Source organism: Haliotis asinina, chromosome 6 (assembly GCF_037392515.1).
Source record: "Haliotis asinina isolate JCU_RB_2024 chromosome 6, JCU_Hal_asi_v2, whole genome shotgun sequence".
Taxonomy (NCBI): domain Eukaryota; kingdom Metazoa; phylum Mollusca; class Gastropoda; order Lepetellida; family Haliotidae; genus Haliotis; species Haliotis asinina.
In genome coordinates, this window is record NC_090285.1 from 18,072,727 (window position 1) to 18,096,964 (window position 24,238).

The window sequence follows — 24,238 nt, forward strand, 5'->3', positions numbered from 1 at the left end:
AGCAGACAGACGTCTGCGCAGACGATAGCTGCTAGTGACGCTATGGTTGCTGGGGACGCGAATAGCAACCAACCCGGCGACACACGCAGCATCTGGGATAACTCAGAACTCCCTCTATACATAGCTAGAATAATGAGGCGATAAACAACAAAAACACAAAGCTTAGCAATCTGTTATTTAATCCTCACTGTCATTAGATACATTTAGTTACTCTCAAAATCTTCAAAGTGAGTTACCGCTCTTATTTATCAGAGTGAACATAGCCAGAAAATGGACACTAGCGCAAGCATAGCTTTCCTCCTGAACTTTACATTGGATTGAATAAAAATAGACGCTTTACCTCTGCAAACGTGAAACACCGAGCACGCCATGGATCTGAGTCACAGCATGTGGGTCAAAACGTACGTGTCGCTCAGGAGAGACGGAGATAACACTGTTAGTCATAATTCCACATATAGTACTAGCATTTTGACTCATTGTACCTCATAAGCACTGACACCACTGTCCAGGATGGACCCTCTTTGTAATGGAACCGCACTATGGGTGAGTATATCAAAATGCTTAGTACCACGACTGCATGTAACGGTTTGAATCCAATCACTTTTGAAAACCAATTCATGTGCCTCCACATGACATGTCTCCCAAAATTAGAGTTAAAAAATTTGCTCATGTTCACTCTGCACTGAAACAGATTTAGATGAATTTGGCACCCAAGTCCTTGTGGTGTAGGCATCCATTTCGTTCTGCCCATTCCGCTTCTAAAAAACTTGACTTCGCTTGACATGCACTGGAAATTGGGGCAAAACTGATACCTATTTCACTCCAGACATGCAGGGCCACGACTCGCCTAGATTACTATTGGTGTATGTACCGCGTGTACTCTATTGTATGTACGTGTACTGTTGGTATCTGTATTCACTGCCGTATGTACTCTATTGAACGCACGCTCTATTGTTCGTATGTGAATTCTCTACAGGGGCGCATGCACCGAATGCATTCTGCTGTATGCACAGTTTATTGATGGTATATGCATTCACTACAGGGATGCAACCACCGTATGCACTCTAGTGAACGCACGCTCTATTGATGGTATGTGTATTCACTACATGGGTGCATATACCGAATGTACTCTTCCGTATGAAGGATCTGCTGTTGGTATGTGTATTCACTAGAGCAGAGACTCTACTATATGTACTCTGCTGTATGCACGCTCTATTTATTGTTGGTATGTATATGCCCCGCGTCTGTCGTTTTCGTGTCCAAGGTACCGTATTGTAAGTCCCATGCTTACACCATAATGCATGTAACCAAAATTCAACCGTATGTATCTACTTTACCGTCCATGCATGCACCATACCGTATATATCTGATGTACCATCCATGCATACGCCCTACCGTATGCATTTGCTGATCCGTCCATTCGTACACCATACTGTATGCATCTTCTGCATGGACTTTACAGTAGGTATATACCATAAGCTACACGCATGGAAGGTAAAGTAGATATATACAGTATGGTGTATGCATGAGCGATAAAGTAGATATATACGATTGTGTTTGGTTACATGTATTATGGTGTAATTAAGCATCTTATATACCTGCTGTACCGTCCATGCATACACCCTATCGTATATATTTGTTGATTCGTCCATGATTATACATGTATACGGGGTCCGAAAGATGGTGAAATACGCCTGAGCAGGGCGGAGCCAGAGGAATGTCTTGGGAGGTCCCCATCGATTCTGACGTGCAAATCGATCGTCGAACTTGGGTATAGTGAGGAAAGACTAATCGTATATATCTGGTGCGGCGTGCATGCGTGCACCCTATCGTATGTATATCTACTGTTGCATACATGCATAGACCACACCGTATGCAGCTGCTGAAGGGTCCATGCATGCGCACTACCTAATATATCTACCGTCCCTGCATGCACCCCTCCTAATATATCTACCGTCCATGCATGCACCCCACCCAATATATCTACCGTCCATGCATGCACCCTACCTAATAAATCTACCGTCCATGCATGCACCCCACCTAATATATCTACCGTCTCTGTATACAACTTACCGTGTGTAACCACTCTACTTTCAGTACCGTGCATGCTGTTGCATGCGTCTCTCCAGTGCATTCTTTGTTGATATGAATACGACCTACCGTATGCACATGATACCTTAGTTATGAATGAATGAATGAATGAATGAATGATCCTTATAACTTGGGAGAGAGACATTCGTTTCTTATTCTGTTGACACAACTTACTTACAGAGGTATTATATCTTTAAATGAACACTGTATCTGCTTAGCTGTTCCACTAATACAGAGAAAGGAACTTTTGCTAAGCCACATACTTACATCATTCTCGCCGCCATATAGCTGGAATATTGCTGAGTGCGGCGTAAAACTAAACTCACTCACTCACTACATGATTCTGGTGTGAATTATGTCATTGTCCATAGGTCACTTTCTATAGATACAGCAGTGATCGTACATTCCAGGGACTAGATTTATTGTCGAAGATCTCTTAGCGCTAAGATAGTCGTATGTTAATGTTAATGTATAACACTCACGAATATCTTTGCGCTAAGAGAACTTCGGAAATCAAGGCACTGGAGCTTATGGCACGTGATACACATCCTGTGAACCCAGCCCAAGTGTCCAGGTTCATATTCTCTACAGCAGGGGTTATAAGGTAGTAAGGTCACAATTTTGACTTCGTCATCTGCACAGTCACGGGTACCATTCCAGGCTACTAGCATCAAACAGATACTCATAGAGAATGTTTCTTGCTTCAAAATGTTTAAATGGATTCACCAACACAAAACGTTTGCTTTGGTATGAAAACAGTACCAATTCCTCGGCTGGGGCAAAGGCTCAGACTAGGCATATGTGTAAAGGAAGATCACAATGATAGATACTCACAGCTGTAATATGAAAGCTCGTTATTGCATTTGTTCACATGTAAACACCATTCTTCCCGCGAGTGCGATCTCACTGTTATTGATTCGTGAACACTATATGCAGTTGGGATGGGAAAGATTCCTCAGTTATCTCCCTTTATCGCTTCTCCAATAGATGGCGCCAATTACTACAGTCCCCAAAAGCCCTGTCTTTCTTCAATGCAGTGTGCCCAATATTTTCCAAAATTTGCTAGCCAGTAAGGCTGACTATAGCTGAAAGTTACTAGCCCTCATGAATGTAGAAACTAAGCGAAAGATTACAAAAGCGATAATATGAAGAAATTGTCGGCATGACGGGTATCGTTATTAAGCTTCTAATATGATGAACATTTTCATCATGCCATAATCATGGATGATTTAAAAGTCTGTTATAACTTACCAATTCAGAGAGTGATATATTTACAAAATGATCCCATGAAAATTGACTAGGCAGTCTGACTGGAGATTTACTAGTCCGATAGGATTTTTATTAGTCACGTTCTAGCGTTCCAGTGGCTGTTTCGCACAGTGTTTTCATGTCTTCGCTGATTGTCTGTTTTTACGTCGTCTAACATATGCTGTCTCCTACAGGACACAGACCTGACATGGTACAACACATGGCCACAGTTCACAGACTGCTTCCAGTCCACGGTGTTGGTGTGGGTGCCATGTGGATGGCTGTGGCTATCGTCGCCGTTCTACTTCTACTACCTCGTGAACGTCTCACCGACGTCGTTGTCATCTCGATATAAATATATAGCAAAGATGGTAAACAGTAACCGCACACTGACTCTTCAAATCTTGTGCCCATTGTAAATATATGAATCATCACGTAATGAACAGTGAGCAAAGATAATTAAGTGCTCCTTACATGACTATCCAATGATTGTCACGGTTTGAGAAATCAGGAATGAACTCATACACTGTGAGTGGAACTGAACCCACATCATAAGCGTGATGAGAGAACGTTTTAACCACTGGGCTATCCTATCTCCCCGGAACAAAGTTTTCGCTATGGGTATTGACGTGTATTTTACGCTGCTTTCAATAGTATTTCTGTCAAAGCTTAGAGGATCTGATTGATGTGGGAGGAAAACCCGGAGTAATGCTGGATAGTGGTGAAACTCATGAGCACGCGTATGGTGCTGATCATACCAGCCCTAGAAACACTTAGAACAACTCTACACAGTGAAGTTTATCTGCTCATCAACGATTTTGTCAATAGCATTCTGTCTTTTCCAGGTTCTTTGTTTCTGTCTTGTCGTTCTCTCCATCATCCGGCTCATCGTTGCTGCCGACGAAGTCAACAACAACACCTTCAAAGCCTTCATCATCGCACCTGCCGTTCACACAGTGACTTTTGTAAGATCTCAAATACATCAAATGTTAGCTTATGTCTGATGATACGGCAGATCAGTCATTAACATTTGCCTTGATATATTTTCGTCGAAACAATGAATTCTACAGAACTACCTTCCATTTTCGCACATGGCGACCTTTAACTGCATAGCTTGAATTCAAGATTTTCCTCTAATCAGAATGGTTTCCTCACAAAACAGTTTTTCGGATAGAGCGGGTGATATTAACTAGGTTCCCCTTTGACTGTTATAGACGTTGAAATCTACAGGGAATATCACAAATAACCGAACGTTAGTCTAGATTGATAGTTCCACCCTCTTTCGTCAATCAAATAATGACAACAATATATTTTACAATAACGATGAAGGTACTGGCTATGTTGAAAACAAGTGTGCCCAAGCAAATGCGTTATTTCAGCTGTTTGCTATGTTGCTGCTGCTCCTGGAGAGGAAGAAAGGCCTCATCACTTCCGGGGTGATGTTCACCTTCTGGCTGCTGCTCACTCTAGCTGGCATCATCCCCTTCTACTCCATCATCATGCAGGAGGTAGACGGGTTGAAATCACTTCTAGTGTGCTTTAAAACGGCGCTCTATTCCGTTTTGACATTATCCAACAGTGTCCTAAAGCTATGGAATTGCCCTCTCATTGGAGACTCAGTGTACAGTAGCCGGTTTCTCGGAAATGTTACAAATTATATAAATGGATCAGATCAACATTTCACATACACAATACACTAACCTAACATGACATTTTCTTTTACGTTTTACAAACATTGCTGAGCCTCAGCAAATTAGTAAGTATTTTCTTGTCCATCGCGTCTAGTGACAGATGAACTACAGAAAACTCATTGGCGTTTTTCCCTAGCCACATTTAACGCAAGTATTGTGAAACCGTTTGACAAACTTGATTTATATTCTGAAATATGTCTTTTTCTTTTCAGCAGGATGAAGGCATACTTACTGTCACATTTTACATATATCAAGTCCTTGTAATCTCAGAGCTGTTCATGAGCTGTTTGGCTGAGGCGCCTTCCGAGGCTTTCAATCAGGACAAGGTATCACACTTCAATGTCATAATCAATAATGGCAAGTGTCGACAAACCACCTTTATAATTTCGAGTAGATTTTTGTCGTTTATTGCGAATTTGTAATCTCAAGCCACATGCGGACGAAACATTGGGATATGTACTCTGCCAGATCTATAAAACGAGGCACAGTCCCATGTCACAGCGGATGTCAGTTTACCTTTGATTTTTCATCCAAAATACTAAGCTTTGTCTGGTCGTGCTCATTCGCAGAAACCATGTCCCGAACTAGAATCATCCTTCCTCTCAAGAATTACGTTTTGGTGGATGACCAGGTAAAACTTGTTAACATTATAATTAACACGGATAGCAATTGTTACTATTCATTTATCATTATGTGTTGAAGATAGTATTGTTGCTTTAACGATACATTGTTTCAAAAATTAATAATCAAGACTGAAAAATATTGATTTATTTTGACAATATGTGTATAAATAGATTGATGAGAGAATTTGTGAGTTTGAAAGCACACCACTATCAACAGTCTTCCAGCAACATCAAGGTAACATTCTTCACTCATAGAACACAAAAAGGGAAACAAACAATGGCTTCTGGCTGAAGAAGCCAACGCTGCTATACAAGTAACACCCTCCAGTAAAGGAAGGGACAGGAGATAGGGCCGATCTGGGAAATATGTAGTCAAATTTCACCAAGCTGTCTTCAGAAGCTGACGAACAAATGAGAAACAAAGAAATGGTCATTGCTTACATTTTTATACTTCATACACACATGCTTCCTAATATTCTATTACTTAAGCAGCAAAGTGCTCTTCCAGGGTAAACCCGTGAGTTCGAATCCCGGTTCGTTCTGATGTCTACGTTTATCGGCACCATACCCGTGTTCCTGGTTTTCAAGAATAGGTTTATGTCTCGCATCACGCTATGAGCAATTCTGTTGTATAACTGAAATACCTTTTTCAACTGGTGTTAAACCGAATCCATTCATTTACACAAAAGTAAGGGGGTAATGCAAGTTTGACAGCCACGCCAAAAACAGGGTAAGACATGTGAAATCAATTCCTGGGCCTAGATTTTCGAAGCTCTCTTAGCGCTAAGGTTGTCGAACGTGTTATACATTAACATTAACTTACGACTATCTTAGAGCTAAGAGAGCATCGCAAATCTAGACGCTGGTATTTTCCACAGTGATATGGCTGAGGAATTGTTCAGTTAATATTGCGTTGACGTAAACCCACACGCGTTTGGATCATAGATTACTGCTAAGAGGCTACCGGAAGTCGTTGACAGAGGCAGACGTCGATAATATCCATCCTGCTTTATCATCTGCCAGCAACATGCCTAGGTTTCTCTTTCTCTCACAGTGGAACAAACAGACTGGTAATCCAAAGAGGTAATTCAGCTTTCATTGGTAAATTGCATTGTATGGAGGCTTGCCCCAAGTGCCACAATTCGCTATGCAGATATGGGACCTATGTCGATACTTATCCTGTTTCACAGAAACCTTGATCATGTTTCTTTGAGCACCATACCCTAACCGAATTGGTTCACCGAAGTGGTGAATACTGAAAATTTTGGGTTCGCTTTTTCCCTCCTCCAGGATTAGATAAACCCTCAGATACCACGAAGGTTGATACTCATTTGCATACACATAAAATGTTCATATTCTGACGGTTGATATATGTGTTCTATATTGTTTTCAGAACAAATGAGACTGACAAGAAAGTCTATTATTCAAAAGGACACAATGACTCTCTCAGTTTTGATGCAAATGATGAAACGTCACCTTTGCTGCGAAATAAACATCCACCGGGGAGACAGACGAGGGAGGCAGCCTGTGGAAACACGTTTTCACTGGCAAGGACTTTATGGAAAACATTCTGGTTTGACTTGATACAGTTTCAAGTTTGGGTGCTTGTTAAAGACTTGCTGAGATTTGCCAGTCCTTTGATACTTGGGTAGGTATCCACAAATAGATTCAGATCCGTCAGTTGCAAAATATAAAAGGTCTTTGAAGACACCGACCATGATCTGAGGCACTCTGTTCGAAAAGTTTCAGGGCACATCCATTGAAGAACCTTCATTTTATTCACATAATATTCATATCTTGTTCTACGTACAGGTTCGTAACTGGAAATATGTCACAACACTCGTGATTCATTGAGACCTTCCACTGTTTTACAAAATACAGCTCTCACGTCAGCCATTTCATGTAAAACTGTTGCAGACAAATGTTTTGCTTTAAAAACCTAAAACAACAAATTTGCTTCAGCCTCCTCGTAACCTTCACCACAGACAAGACTGTACCCCTGTGGAAAGGCTATCTTCTCTGCATTGTGTTGGCGGCAGCCACTTTGACCCAGACAGTTTTTACCCATGCGAACTGGCACCAAGGAAGAAAGGTGGCACTCAGGATGGTTGCTGTCATCATATCTGCTGTCTTCAGAAAGGTACTGTTCCTTCACAGTCTGGTGTAATCAAGCTGGAGATTGGTACAGTTTTACTCTTGTAATTAAGTAGGACATTATCTTGTACTTATCACTCCACAGTTTTGACAGTATATGTTAAATGAAGGACTATCCGCTGTGATCCTGATGTTCAACATTTTGTATAAGCTAGTATATATCGTTTTAAGCGGACACAAATACATAACCTTAATACACTGAAGTCAGTGGACCTTAATATAGCTTGAAGTAATGCCAAATTTCGAATGTGAACGTTGTTAAAATCACCAAAAATATGTCACAGTAACATGTGGGAAAATACAAAGGAGGAAACGACATCTCCTAAATCTCCCATGCCGCTGATGCCTCAAACTGGAAACATACTCCATGTGACAATAAAAAATGTATTTAGTTCGGCAATTGCGGCCGCATGACCTAAAGCACATTTAGGATACAGAAATATTGTGCACAGCGGTACAATGTAAAGACGATCAAGTTATAGTATTGTGCAAAAGCTATAGCTCAGATTAGCAGATTTCTTTTCAGACAAGTACTTAAGCATAGTATATGCTCTACATCATTTAAGATAACAATTGATAATACTTGAAATAAGACGACAATGGTAATAAGATGGAATAATCTTTTGACGACTCTCTGTATAATAAGGACAAATAACCTGAAAATTTATTCCAAGTGTCTGCCTTAAATATATCAAGATCCAGAGCATAGAGGCACAATGCAAAGAATTTTTCTCATGGCACATACTTCTGTAGTTAATAAATTTCAACTGGCACTAAAATCAACCATAACAACGATTGAAATTATAACATCATTTTTTGTAGCTTGTTTGTATTGCACAAACTAGCTACATGCACCTTGTAACATGTTTCGTTTCTGTGAACAACTTACAGTCCTTAAAGTTGAGCAACAAGGCAAAGAAAGAGTCGACAACAGGTGAAATTGTGAACCTGATGTCTGTGGACGTGGAGCATATACAAACCTTCACGATTTGGATTTGGGCAGTGTGGGCAATTCCTTTGAATGTCGCCATTGCCCTGTACCTCCTGTATCAGTCTCTGGGAGCCTCCATGTTCGCAGGGATGGCGGTGTTGCTACTGTTGTTGCCAGTCAATATTGTGGCCATCTTCATGTTGAGGAAGTACCAGACTGAACTGATGCAGCACAAGGATAAGAGGATGAAGATTATGAATGAAGTCCTCAACGGCATTAAGGTAAGATGTTCTCCTATGAAAAGCAGTCATAAAACGTGAAGAAAAGGACATAACCACATCTTTCATAAAAGGGCACATACCTTCTGGTCACGCCCTACCCCACCCCCATCCTCACTCCCACCTTGGGTACAGTGCGAATACATTCAGCTGAGATAGCGGGATGCTGTGGGTTGCCACCACACATATTAGTGGCATCATCCTGATTCATGTTGATGAAGCTGTACCAACAGAAACAGTAGACAACACCAAAGGCAGTATCGGCAATTTTCGCCAAACCGACACAGGTAAAGTGTGATCGGCTGTAAACCGTCATTTACAATGTTAGTCTGCTGGTAGTAATCACTTGTAAAGATACACATTTAATGTCAGTCTGTTTCAATGATCTCATGTGAAGTCTTTTGTCAACAAAACTTTCAGTTTGTTGTCGTCACAGATACTGAAGTTGTATGCCTGGGAACCTTCCTTCGAGGATAAAGTTTTGGAGGTTCGGAATAAAGAATTGCGCATTTTGATGAAGATGGCTTTCCTAAAGAGTTTTAATACCTTCACCTGGACTCTTATTCCTTATCTTGTAAGTCACATTTTGTTCACAAATCCACCCCGGCTTGTACGCCAGACAAATTTAGTTCTGTGTAAAAAGGTTACTAATGTAGTGTCAGTTAAGCAGTATCAGTGCATATTGTCATTTGAAGGTATTACTTGACATATTTGTATCAAGTTTGTTTTTATGTACTACAGTGAACCTACATAAACCGGGAAAGGTTCCGTGCAGTAATGGCTGTACTAACCGTGCTAAATACTTTTTAAAACAACAACTTTTGTTCTTGTGTTGTGCGTTGATGAGCGGATGACCTCCCTTTTTGGAGACCCTGTGGCAAGGGTAAACCCATCATACCCTGCAACGTCCTCTTTTTCTTGTGATTCTTTTTTTTTAAAGAATGCTCTCGTCACGATATGGCTGCAATACTGCCGATGTGACGTTAAATATTAACTCACTCACTCATTTTTCTTGTGAAGAGCCAGCAGAATTGCGGAGAAGTGGACAGTCATACCCCATGGATGACCTACTCCAACTAATTGGAAACCTCTCCAGGTTTAGCTAATTCCTTTTCAGAAGAAGTCTTCCTGGGTCTACCGAATACAGACTCCTTGAGATGAGTAGCGGAAGGTGTTGGTTTTGCTGTGGAAGTTGATACCGCAATCAATACAATAAGTATGAAGGTAATTCCTACCTGGTGGCTCTATAGACGACTCTTAGGTGGCTGTATATGGACCACCGAGGTGCCAGATGGCCAAAACCGTGTCCGCCACTGCTGGGGCACAATTTCCGCGTACATCAAGTTGGGAAGCGACAGGGACCAAGCCACACACTGAATTCGGATGCGGCGCCCTGTTCTGAGTTAGAAGGTCCGGTCAAAAAGGTAATAGAACAGGAGGCTAAGTCAGAAACCAGATATCAGAAATTGACGGCAATCAGCTGTGGGACGGCCAAAGCGGTGCGAGTACAGATCGAGTGGTTAGGTGGAAATCTGAGATAGGACCTCGGTGACTACGGTTAGGGCGGTCCGAAGCCATTGGGTCTTAGATTCAAGAGCAGAACACAGCAATCTGATTCGTTTACCCAGTCGCAAACAGATCCACCTGGAATGGTCTGCACAACTTGGAGAAATAACCCTGAATGTCCTTCGATTGAACACCCACTTGTTTGAGTCTAAGATTCGTCTTGACAGTACATCTGCTTTGACATGCTACAGTCCACGCTGTGCCAGTTGCACCACAGTAGGAACTGCCATGCCCCCAAGAGGAGCGGACAAAACATAGTGCCGTCTTGCTTCCGCGTCGCTGTCCTTCTCTAAACGGACCGTCTGGTTCTGAATATGGTACTTGAAACCAGTCTGGCTGTTCTTAGTTCAACACATTAATGTGCAAGGAAGTCTCCTTCTTGGACCAGAAGCCTGAAGCTGTGAGACTGACTAGAACGCATGTGCCCGACTTTGGTCCATCAATGAAGGTCGTGTGAGTGAACCCATGCTTGGGAAAGAACCTGTTGGATTGGACACATTGTTAGTCGTCCTCTCCGTACCACATCTACTGTAGCTGTCATGTGACAAAACAGACGGAGACAAGTCAAGCTGGGTTAGTGAAACCCTGTACTGAATCTCCCCCTAAGAAAATCATGTGCTGAGATGGAACTAGGTCTGATTTCTTTAGATTGCCGACCCAACTCAGTTTCCACTTTGGCTGGTCCTCCTCGATGCCAGTGCCACAGCTCGGCACCTGAGCATCTGAGCAATGATCTGATAGGTCTTCCTCAGCACTGTCTCAACATGGAAAGGCTCCCATGAATTCCCGATCGCTCGTCCTCCCCCAAATGCACATCCTCAAGATCTTCCTCTGGTAAAGTGTCCTCCATTGAAGAGGTAGAAGATATTGGAGCCACGGACTCCAAAGGCAACCCGTACGCCTCTACCGAATCCATCGACAGAGGCCGCCGGAACGGAACGTGCCATAGATAAGTTCCGTGCCATAGATAGGGGCATAAGGGAATCTTAGATTCGGGTTGGATGCTAAGCTGTAAAGAAAACATGTCTGACGCCAGGGAAAGCGGAAATTGTAGTGCATCATGGGTAAACCAGGGCGGTCCGGAATGGGAGGTTATCCGCTCACCACGACACACCAAACAAATGGATGGTTTTTAAAAAATAGGTTTAGAACTCTTTGCCTGGCCATTAGACATATTTCCGGTGAAAAATAGCAAGCACCCCAGGGAACACTTCCGAAAAGAACCCATGGTCAAGTAGATTTTTTTTCAATCTTGCAGGTCTCTCTCACTACATTTGTGACATACATATTCACATCTGAAGATCACTACCTCCGACCTGAAGCCGTCTTCCCAGCGATCTCTCTCTTCAGCATCATCAGACTTGCTATTGTCAGATCGCCATCTATCATAGCATATTTGGTCCAGGTAGATAAAGAATATAAAACCTAGTGTCTAGTGCACATAAACAATGAACGCATGGTGGAATCAAAAATCTATCAAAAGCGTTCTTTTCCCCGATGTCTTCTGAAGATTACAACGGCAAAGATGTAACTTCATATTTCTGGTCTTTTACATATGTAGCTATTTCTTATGCAGAATAATTATACCACAGAAATATCATCAGTGACATTTTCGTTGCTTTGTGTTAAAACTGTACTTAGCCATTTGAAAGAACCCAAACCCCCTCCCAAAAACCCCACATTTTCCCTGGTTTAGCTAAAAAATCTCATGGACCAAAAATCGGTAAGCTCAATATTATTCCAGGTGTGTATTGTACAAATCTTTCTTTAGATCAATGGCTATTAAAACACAACGGTCTTGACAAATTCAACGGTCAGATACAAATATGTAAATATGCTTTATTCGTAAAGTAAGAGGGCGCCTAAAGAAAGCGAGAGGAATAGACGCTCTGAACATATGTGCCATTCGACACTTTCTTTGGAATAACAAACAGAAGCCTCATACTCAGTAGATGATAATACGATGTGTAATACTGATGACTAATATGGGTTAACATTGATGTATAGTTACACATCATGATATACGTGGGCAAATGCGCTTTCAGGCTACAGTATCCCTGAAGAGAATTAACAAGTTCCTCAACAAAGAAGATTTGTCTGAAACCGACGTCTTATGGAACTCCACACAACGTCAGTAAGGTTTACTTTTTCGACACGTTTACGGTTTACTTTCTAAAAAGAGTGATTGAATAAATGAGTGCCGACGTACTATCTTAATGCGTTAATATATTGGAAAAGTAACTGAAACTCGACCCGGCAATCACTGGATTCTGGTGTGTCCAAAAGGCATAACTCTGCACACCGAATAGCAGCGTTTCAGACAAGTGGCGCCCCAATGCGTGCGTGCGTGCGTGCGTGCGTGCGTGCGTGCGTGCGTGTATTCATTGTAATATGTCCATGAGCGTTATGGTGCAAAGAACTGCACTGAACAGAAAAAGAAAGACAGCTTTTTAGTTTTAGTTTAGTTTTCAATTAGAATACACAAACATGAACGCTTACTTTTATGACATTTCATTTTTTAGAAAATTGCTTTTCCTTTGCTGTTCAGTATTCAAAGAACTGTAGCGTTGGGTTGCATATGTTTGTCAACCTTGATGTAAGCGTTATGTTCAATATTGCCATGACAATAAGACTAATCCCATATTTATGCAATTATTACCCCTAACAAAATATAATCACAGCAACGAGAGAAAAAAAACATTCCAGGAGACAATATCACATTTCTATACAAATGGACCCACATACAAATTTAGATTAATGCAAGCAAAACCAGTGTTTGATCAATTCTAATCCTCTCCTCTCTCCTACCTCCACTTTCGTACTTTCCTATATTCCTGTATCCTTTCTTTGCGCTTTATTCACAGAACCATTAAACTCATGTCCTCTCTTGTTTAGTTGGAATAATGAATACGTGTATATATGCTATGTGTTATCCAGAATATTGTATTATTTGCTGTCGTAATGTTGAAACACAGAGAAATGAAAGAATGGTTTCCGTAATTCGTCATATGTTTGACAGTATATAAATAATGGAAATTGATCATTATTACTTCTTTGACTTGACGTAGTACGCATATATACTATAGGTCCTGCCGTGAAGATTACAGATGGATGTTTCCAGTGGAGTTCTGAAGAAGGACCAACTCTCACAAAGTAATTAACATTACATGCAATCCACTAACATCATTGGTACAAAATTGTATAAAGGTATAAGTTTCAGATGTAAAAGACACCTAAAGGTTTCTGATATCATGTCAGTATTTAACGACCATGGCTTTGAAATATTTTGTTGTTTCAGTGTCAGTTTGGAAGTTACCGAGGGTCAGCTTTTGGCAATTGTGGGTCAAGTCGGATCTGGAAAATCCTCACTTGTGTCTGCCATCTTGGGAGAAATGGACAAGCTCAAGGGTCGTGTCAGTTTGAAGGTCGTTAATGACTTTCTGTCATTTTACATGTACGATGCATTCAGTGCACGATGTTCTAGATAGAACTATGCAACAGTAAGAAAAATGCTCTTGACATATGTCTTCTGAAATGTTATACATTTTCCTTCCTGATTTTTCCTGACCAGAGTCGCATTGCCTATGTGCCACAAGTTGCGTGGATCCAGAACGATACCCTACAGAACAACATTCTGTTCGGAAAGCCCATGGACAGACAGTGGTACAACAAAGTGGTAGAGTGCTGCGCTCTGACTCCGGATCTGGAGATGTTACCAGCTGGCGATATGACAGAGATAGGGGAGAGAGTGAGTATTGAGAGAAATTCTCTATCAACCGCAGCACAGAAGCAGAGAGTGTCTACAACCCTGAGCCTTGTGTATTGCTTTTGTTTCCTGTCTTGTCACCTGGGCATCAACTTGAGTAGAAGATAAAAACAGAGAGTGCCTCCAACCAGAGCTTTCTGCTGTCTACTGTGTTGTGGTTTTTGTATTTGTGTCTTATCCTACCTCAGGGTATCAACTTGAGTGGAGGTCAGAAGCAGAGAGTGTCTCTAGCCAGAGCTGTCTACAACGATGCAGACATCTATCTGCTGGATGATCCACTCAGTGCTGTTGACAGTCATGTGGGAAAACATATATTTGACAAAGTCCTCAGTAGAAAAGGTTTGCTCGCTGACAAGGCAAGTACTGGTAAAATATATATGACGTTGCAAACATTTGTACACACATTCAGATATATATTAAATTTTCCGCCTAATTCTAACGATAACTATGTGCGTCTAATGCTCCTGAAATAATTTCGAGTTTTGTTCCTGGTGTCATCTGTTGTGCTTTTGAGGAATGAAAAGAACGTGAGACTATATTCATTCCTGTGAGTCAGCTATAAAGGTCTGCTGTATGTTTGATGCCAAAATGACGTTCACTTGTCCCATCCAGACTCGTGTCTTGGTCACTCACGGCATCCACTGGCTCCCAGAGGTGGACTCCATCCTTGTGATGACCAGCGGTCAGATATCAGAGAAAGGGACTTATGAGGAGCTTCTGCAGTCAAACGGGCCTTTTTCCAAGTTCCTACAGACTTACCTTTTGGAGAATAATGATTTGGATGACAGCCAAATTGAACGTATGTCCCATGCTCCGAGTACATATTCTTTCATTTTCTAGAAACACCTATCCACTTTAGTCAAAATGTTAATCCCATTACTACACTATGTTTTGAAAAACTAAGAGGGCATACCTAAGCCAAATAGATCCGTTGAGAAAGTCAATAGATCCACTGAACTTTTGGTCAGAATCTAAGATTCTGTTTGATGATACATGTTTCTTAGTTTCTTCGAGGGGGTAAATTCTACCGCAGACTCCATACAGAATTCTAACCTCTGTTTTGCCTCATTACGCCCTGATTTGTAAGCTAGAGGTTAAAGCTTTCTCTCATCACCCCAAAGACGATTCCGAAGATTCAATTCCACACATAAGTACCATGTGTGAAGCAGCCCATTTCTTGTGTCCGTCACCTGCACCTTAAAATTACTGGACGCTGCTTAAAGAGGCGTAAAACTTAAGTTTCTCACTAGCTCATTCTTATGTCAAAGGTTTGGCGATTATTTGAATGTTGTTCTGATGCTGAGGCATTATAGGTTATGCATACAAGATGAACTTCATGAACATGAATAAAGGCGAAGTCACATTTTCTAATACTAAAATCATTTTGTATACAGTGAGTGACATAAGGAAACAAGTTCTTCAAAGCATAGAACCGGCTAAACCAAGAGCAGAGGCGAAAACAGACACTCAACCAGTTATGTAAGTTTATAATGTATCTGAATGTATTATGTATCTGTGAACTTTCTTTGTGAGCTAATGTATCTAGATAACAGTATGAATTCCTTACAAAGTTCATATCATGGTGACAATATATTCCTGTCGATGACGGCATGTGCTACTCCAAAGTAAGCCGTCTTTCATCTTTTAATAAAATAATAACTCTTCCTTAGAGCCTCCATGCGAAAACGTTGTTCCTTTATTGTTTCCATTCAAGTATGTTATCCGTTCTAATTTCACATGAAAATTTGTTCTTCATTGAAAACATACTACGTAGTTCATGCATACAGGTCTCAGCCTCAAAGCAACGAGGCAGAAGAATTGAAAAAGGAGAAGATGAAACTGGTTGAGGAGGAGGCTGTTGAGTCTGGCAAGGTATTTGAATAAACGATAATCAATTTGAATGTTGAAAAATAACCAAAAGGAAATAATCCCCAAACGAACTTCAGTTTTTATGTTTTATAGTCGAATGTAAAAAGTATTTGTAAATGTAAATGAAACTATGTCATGTGGGGAGGGCTGCCATTGTTTCTGGATGGAGGAGATCTCAATACGTCGAGTTATCCAATCACATAATGTTTGACTATATTGTCAAAACTGTCAACCTTTTCATAGGTCATATCATAATAATGTTTTCGTGAGTTTTGTTAAGCAAAGGTACCAGCCATGGCGCAAATACATGTATCATGTTTCAGAAAACTGTTCTTGCAGCTCAAAAACTAGGAGAATCGATTGATTCGTTTTTGATATGTACATATCGGGCCTCCACAAATAACACCAGTTACTAGTTACACAATAATAAATTCTGAACAACAAAAGCAACCCAACCCTGTCCTGTCGACAGGCGTGGTTGAAGAACATATACAAGATGAGAAGTGTGTGCTTACATAAGTGAGTCCCATGCACGTGGTAAGTGGATTCCGGTTGATGGCTGTCTGTTGTCTTCGTATGTCTATGGCTTCCTGAGACTGCCTTTGGGGTGTTGCTATACCTTTCCCTAATGTGTATACATTCAATAGCCAAGATTCCCAACATCCAACGAAAATATTACACAATAAAGGGAAATAATAGTCATCACTCTCTTTCTGTTTCAGATCACTATGAAGGTATTTCTAACTTACTTCCGGGCTATAGGGTTACTGCCAATGCTGTTCGGAATGGTCATGTACGCGTTATTTCAAGCAACGTCAGTAACGTCAACTACATGGCTCAGCAAGTGGACTGACGACACCTCGTTAGGAAACCTGACAGCAGTACCTTCCAACAGCACCGACCGAATGGAGAAAAATGAATATTACATGGGAATATATGGTGCTTTGGGTCTAGTTCAAAGTAAGACAACAACTTAATCGAAGATCAATGTAGCTTATATGCTTGGTTAAGTAGTACATGGTCTATCCTGTATGGGTTTATTCAGTGTTGTGTTGGATAGGTTATTTGTTATGACATCAGCAGAGTTGTGTTTCTTAGTCGTTCAAGGATACGTCAGCGCTTGGTTTGAATTCCAAACTTTGCATTGACTGGTCCTACTTCCGTCAATATAAATTAAAGACGTCAACGAAGAGAATGGGTACTTGTTTCAGCTGCACTCAAAACCAGGTGTCATATAGAAATATGTAAAGATATGCATATAGCGGTGTTTTTGTAAAGAATATACATATGTTAATAACTTGCAAGGACATATATATAAATATACATACCAAAAACACCTTGCATCCAGGCACCTTACGGCAGCTATATATTTTTGCAGAGCAGCGTGAATGGCGAATAAGTATTTCATTCGAGCATTTTCAGGAACAATTCCATTTTCGCTAAAACCCCAGGGTCATTCCAGCATACCCAGTAGTCCATTATGGCGTGTGTTATGACTAAATACAATTTTTTTTATTTTCCAGCTACGTTCATCATGGTGTTTTCCTTTCTGTGGAACCTGAGAACTGTCAAAGCCTCGGGTACACTCCACTCCCACATGCTGAGGAATGTTCTGAGGGCACCGATGTCCTTCTTCGACACCACACCTACGGGCAGGATTGTCAATAGGTTCTCCCAGGATATGGACACCATCGACATCAGGATGCCGATTGCGGTGGAGTATTCCTTCAACACCACGTTCCAAGTCTTCAGCAGCATCATCATTATCTCGTACACCACCCCGATATTTCTGGTCGTTGTTGTTCCCTTAGTGGTACTATACTTCCTTGTACAGGTGGGCTTTAACACGAATTCTTTTAACCTTCAAGATCTTTAACCAAAAGCTACTTTGTTAACCAGGACAACGTCATATGAGCTGTTTTAATCTACCTGTCGCAGCCAGAGTTACGGCTTGCTCATTCTCAGATATTTATGATTTGCTTCAAGAACATTAAATTTTAAGTCATTTTGATACGTATTTTATTAATAAACACATTTGTTAGTTCCAAACATGGAGATGCTGAATTGAGAAAATCTAGTTATCATTCATTGGAACCTTGTTGACAACTGTAACAGTGATTTCTGAAGATTTTGCTTATTTCCTAAACTTTGCATACAGATTGGCCAGAAAGAATACTACTCATCGCTCGAACTTTAGTGGCAGCCCGTTCTCATTTCCTCCCTCAATTATTGCTTCCTTTTCACACCTTGATGGTAACGTAGGAACAGAATTTTGTATGCCGTATGTCGCATAACTGATCTGTACAGCAAACAGTATATTCTGGACATGAAATGTATTTTAAATTAGACGTCTTTATTGAAAACTGACAGCACAAATGACATACAAGGTACATGTGAATGGTGGGATTTACAGTCACATCATCAATATTTCAGCTGTCTCGTGATTAATGCATGCTACAGCGCTTGTAATGCTGCGCAGTGTACATATTTCTTTGCAAATTGTTTCGTTTTTTTCCCAGAGGCAGAAGTTAATTTCATTTTACATCAAGGAATTAATCTTTACAGACATGGCAGTGGACAAGATTTTGTTAACTCAGTACTAGTGTCCTAGTGCCCCGTTTCACAAAGCTCTCGTAAACCTAATGTTGTAACTTTTCTCGTAGGATTCGCACCTCCTATATACAGTAAAACAGACTTCCGACAGTCGTAGCGCTACGAGAGTTTTGTGAAATGGGCCCTGTTCATCCCCAATGGCAGTTCTCAAAGGTTTAGTGTAAACATTCATTCGTGCTCTTATTGTCCTCCCAAGGATCATGTCGAATGTATGTTTTGTAAGTAGAGCGGCGTCATGTGGAAACCTTGCATCTTTCCGTAGCGGTTCTACGTGACAACCTCTCGCCAGCTGAAGAGATTGGAGGCCAAACACCGATCTCCGATATACAGCCATTTTGGGGAGACCTTATCAGGAGCCAGTGTCATCAGATCGTTTCAGGCCCAGTCAAGGTTCATCAAGGAATCTGAAGACCGAGTAGATGCAAAGCAGAAGTATAGTTTTTACTCATTTTGCGCTCTCAGGTAATTGTGATATTATGTTGGTCATGCTTGAAAGGTGTTTGGATTACAAACACACACACACACAATACAAAAAAACACAAAACAAAAAAAACCAACCAAACAAACAAAACCAACCAACCAAACAAACAAACAAAAAAAAAAAACAAAACAAAAAAAACAAAAACAAAACCCAAACCAAAACAAAACAAAAACAAACAAAACAAAACAAACACAAAATCATCTGAACCCATAGTCTCCTGGTTGCCCCCAAACCGTTTATGTTTCTTGTGGGAAGTAGACCACTGTTACCCGTCATCAGGTGTAAGGCAGTAATGTTCAAAACTATTTAATTCCACACTGGCAAGACCATTGAGTTTTACACACCCCTATTACCCCTGCGACTTTACGATCTTTGTTGTGCCTCTGACATTACACAGTAATCATACATGATCTTCCAGATCTGGGCCTTATCCTGCCCCATTTACTATGATAAATTCTTCTTGTATTATCATGAACAGAACGCGTCAGCCATTGTATATTACCCAGAGAATGAATTTCACTCAGAAACAGTGACAAGTGTATCATGACCATTATAAGGGACCCTTCCAGTAATCCAAATATGCGTCCCTGTGTGCAAACAGAACATGGTCATCACTGACATTACAGTACAAACTGTCTATATCGGCACTCATTGGGACTGAAGATTTTATGACAGTGTTGATAACTTGTCGGATTGGACAGATGCTGGTTTTGACAGCTTCCACTGTACATGAAGATCACATTAAGTGAGTGGGGGAGTTTGGTTTTGTGACTCCCTTTGCAAGATTCAAGCAATATCACAGAGGGGGACTCCAGAAGTGGGCTTCACACACTGTACCAAGCAAGGGCGAATGAAAGGATGAAAAGGGATTGGTCGTTTTGGGGAATATAGTGTCTGTGAGTGGTACGTATGTTAATACTGTTGCACCATGATCACTATGGGCTTGCACCATAAACATCGACAAGCACATACAAGCACACATTTCTCCTCACTTCATGGAACTTCATACTCTGTGTATTTGACAGATGGCAAGGTGTACGTCTGGAGGTGATCGGAAACATCATCGTGCTGGCCGCCTCCCTGTTTGCTGTCATGTCACGTGACACTCTCTCAGGAGGACTTGTGGGCTTGTCCGTCTCCTATGCTATTGAGGTATCTACAGTATTAACTCATATAACCAACTCAAAGAGAACACTAATTTTAGTTTGTCACAGTTCGTTTCACTCATTTAACTAATCCATATATAAAATAGCAGCGAAAAAGACCCAGTTCGTTATATCCATGAATTCGTTATGTCATTAAGCTCGTCATAAGTGTGTTTGTTGCACACACTGTGTGACCCGTGTTTGTTAATTATAGGCTGTTTAATGAGGGGCATGGGCTGAGGGAACATAAACAAACATCGAGGGTACCTCAACCCATTGGCCCCGAGGGACCAGTGAAGAATGTATTTATCTTACCGAACACTCCAATGTTAAATTTTAATTGTTTGAAGCATAGGTATCGAATCGTACAAACGATTCGAATCTTGCATCTTGCAGTCTTTCTTAGTAAAATCGCCACGGTGTAATTCCCCTTTTCACAGGGACTACACTTGAACTTTTTTCAAAATGTATTTATTGGAATGCGAGGCAAATCTGAGTTGCCATTGCTAGCGGGTACATTGCAGTGTACCTCGCTTGTAAGTGGGTTACATCGACAATGACAGAACAGCGCTGAGTCAATCAAAAGACGATATTTATGTGTGAGGTAAGATAAGTAATTCACATATGAAGATTCTTGCATTAATACAAGTGCCACAGACGCCTGGTATCACCATTATCGTCAGAATGGTTGACATAGTTTCTGTTCCTGCATTGTCAATATTTGGCAGCCTTGTGCCTTGTGCCTTATGCACCAATGCAATGTACTGTTTTTCGCCATCTTTGCCATGTGTACATATATTTCAGATAACCGCTAACCTCAACTGGATGGTGCAGCTGGTTTCAGAAGTAGAGACACAAATCGTTACGGTGGAGAGGGTCAAGCAGTACACAGAAATACAATCAGAGGTAAACATACCTGCGATGTTAATATCAACAGAGATATATATTCACTACTAATATATCCGTTGAAACTTGATATGATCTTCTTATGCTTGCCTTTATTCTGTAATATGGATGCCGGTGTTTGACAAACGTTTATACAATACCAGCCAGCATGGGACATACCAGAGAGACGTCCAACTCATGACTGGCCAGACGCAGGGGTGGTGAAATTCCTTGACTACTCAACGCGGTACAGGGAAGGCCTTGACCTTGTTCTCAAGGGAGTAACATGCACAGTGCATTCTGGAGAAAAGGTAACTTAATGCAGTACTGTCATGATATTTTATTTTGGATAAAATGTTTATCATTAAAATTGACTAAATGAAAGCATGGCACATGAGGTAAAACATTGATTTTATGTGCAAGTGTCTCTGAGCCATCTATGAGCTGTTTCCGAACATAACATGTTAGCATTCCTAAATATTATTTTACGCATTTCCAGCAGTGACGTCGCTCATAGGATGGCATGCATGTAAAGTCTACCAAATATTGGACTAATAACACGTTTGACTGGTACTTGTACCGGAACCAACAGGTCTTTAAACATGTCTAGGTGGGCATCGTGGGCAGGACGGGAGCTGGAAAGTCCTCTCTGACTCTGTCCCTGTTCCGGCTGATAGAAGCTGAAGGAGGGGAGATCAACATAGATGGCGTTGACGTCAGTACACTTGGGCTGCATGACCTTAGGAGCAAACTCACCATACTACCTCAGGTAGGTCTGCATGACCTCAGAAGCAAACTAACCATACTCCCAGAGATAGGTATGCATGACCTCAGGAACTGACTCACCACACTACCTCAGGTATGTTTTCCTGTCAACATCTCCGTCATGGGTGTTGGCGTTTTATATAACACAGTTTGTGATGATAAACAAATTACTTTTCAAACTGAAAGAGTAAAATGAAGGAAAATGCTTTGAAATTCACATTCAGGATCCTTTACTGTTTGCCGGAAGTCTGCGAGGCAATGTTGACCCCTTCAACCAGTATTCAGACAGTCAGATTTGGCGGGCACTGGAACAGGCTCATCTGAAGACGTTTGTGGAGGTACTTCCTGATGGTCTGGAACACGAATGTAGCGAAGGAGGTGAAAATATGAGGTACTAATTGATGACATTGTTTGTACGTTTGTGGTAATTTGCGTATATTACCTCCTCAAATAAGAACTCTAAACCTTACTATCGTCTTTAAATGCAAAATGTATGTACGTAATATATACGTAATGAATAACGCCATACGTAATGAATAACGCTGTAATAGCCAGCGGGACGGTTACTGTCTTGGCATATTTCAGTGTGGGTCAGCGGCAACTCTTGTGTCTGGCCAGAGCTCTCCTGAAGAAGACCAGGATCCTAGTACTGGACGAGGCTACAGCAGCTGTTGACATGGAAACAGATGACCTGATTCAGCAGACCATCAGGTCCGAGTTCAAAGAGTGCACTGTGCTGACCATCGCCCACAGGCTCAACACTGTCATGGACTACGACAGGTTTCTTTTCATGCTCTTCTTACACATCATTGAAGTATACTCTTCAAAAGAGTAGCTGAACTGTTCTTTCCATGTACAATTGTCGAAGGTGGAAGATATATGGGATTGAATCAATGTTGATGCAATAATAATGGATGTTTTGAGAAAGCATCACCACATGGATTTCATTCAAAGCAAAGCTGTTTGTTCAGTTTTCCCCCTTGTTTGGTGACTGGAGGATGACATGAAAATTTCAGGTTTACAATTTTCAGTCAGTAGTGTGTGATTTGACCCTGAAAACCACGACCATGCACAGATGCAAGAAAGTTATTGGACAACATGGTCTGCAGTAGTTTTATCGACCTGTCTGCAAAAACGTCAAGATCCATAATGACACCCCGTGCACTTGTAGAAGGTTTCCACGTTGTGCACGTGCTTCCCATGCATTGTGTTTGCGTGTGGTGATAACGTGAAATGATGATGCATACACAAGATGAATGTCATTTTAACGTTCCTCATTGGGTTTTCTTTCTACCAGATTTCAGGTTCCCCTACTGTTCTTGAAGAGTATATTTCAGATAATAAGCTCGCACCTGTGATCTTTTGTACTCCCGAATCACAGTGTCATATTCAGGTAACAAATACTATTAGCCGATCGATTCTCCCAACAGCAGTTACCTAGAATAATGCGTAGTATTAGTGATCATAAACAAACTGATTACTACTGATTAAAACGAAACATATTGTATTTTAGGATCCTGGTCTTGGACAACGGCCGTGTGTGTGAGTTTGACACGCCCTCCATCCTGTTGAGACAACCCGACAGCATCTTCTACAACATGGCCAAAACTGCAGGATTAACAACATAATACAAACCATTTTACCAACTCAATTCGTCAAAATATATGTGACAAAATAAATTGCATGTCGTCGTCCACTTGATGTCTCACTCATGCTTTCAACCACATGTTTGCTGGACTCATTGGACGCTCCTTAATTCTAAACTGGGTTACTGCTAACACAGTTTTATCGAAAACTGTAGCTTGACATAAATATATCATGCAATGTGTGTGTGATAACGGACAGAGTGGCATGCACCCTAAAATGGCCTGTGTGCCCAAAAATTATCACAGACATAACAAGGCAGGATAAGGGTCCTTTTGGACGTCAAGAGAACGTAGTTCGATGAGTAGGGTTTGGCACTTAGATACCGGTTTGCCTAGTCTGTATTTCTAGTGTTTTAGCATCATACACGTGCTTGTGGTTTTCACCAATGATGTACACATCTGGGGTCTGATTGCTTCTTGCGCTTCTCAATTTTAAGCTGAAACGTAGTGAAATATCTGGAACGTTCTTCAGTTCTGCGTTGAACT

At 41.1% G+C, this 24,238-nt stretch overlaps 1 protein-coding gene across 1 annotated transcript; it reads left to right on the top strand.

Annotated features, from left to right (window-relative positions):
* The first annotated feature begins 454 nt into the window (after window positions 1–454).
* On the top strand, window positions 455–23,802 carry LOC137286933 (multidrug resistance-associated protein 1-like). Its single transcript, XM_067818973.1, has 30 exons — window positions 455–543; window positions 3,534–3,710; window positions 4,185–4,304; window positions 4,719–4,847; window positions 5,243–5,356; window positions 5,600–5,661; window positions 6,599–6,736; window positions 7,047–7,301; window positions 7,616–7,793; window positions 8,699–9,019; window positions 9,453–9,590; window positions 11,841–11,987; window positions 12,628–12,712; window positions 13,669–13,735; window positions 13,881–14,007; window positions 14,154–14,330; window positions 14,537–14,704; window positions 14,961–15,147; window positions 15,743–15,827; window positions 16,136–16,220; window positions 16,940–17,177; window positions 17,741–18,051; window positions 19,093–19,292; window positions 20,337–20,463; window positions 21,261–21,362; window positions 21,506–21,652; window positions 21,952–22,110; window positions 22,331–22,497; window positions 22,692–22,886; window positions 23,620–23,802. The coding sequence occupies exons 1-30, from the start codon at window positions 511–513 to the stop codon at window positions 23,732–23,734; spliced, it is 4,554 nt and encodes a 1,517-aa protein (XP_067675074.1). The 5' UTR covers window positions 455–510; the 3' UTR covers window positions 23,735–23,802.
* The last annotated feature ends 436 nt before the right edge of the window (window positions 23,803–24,238 follow it).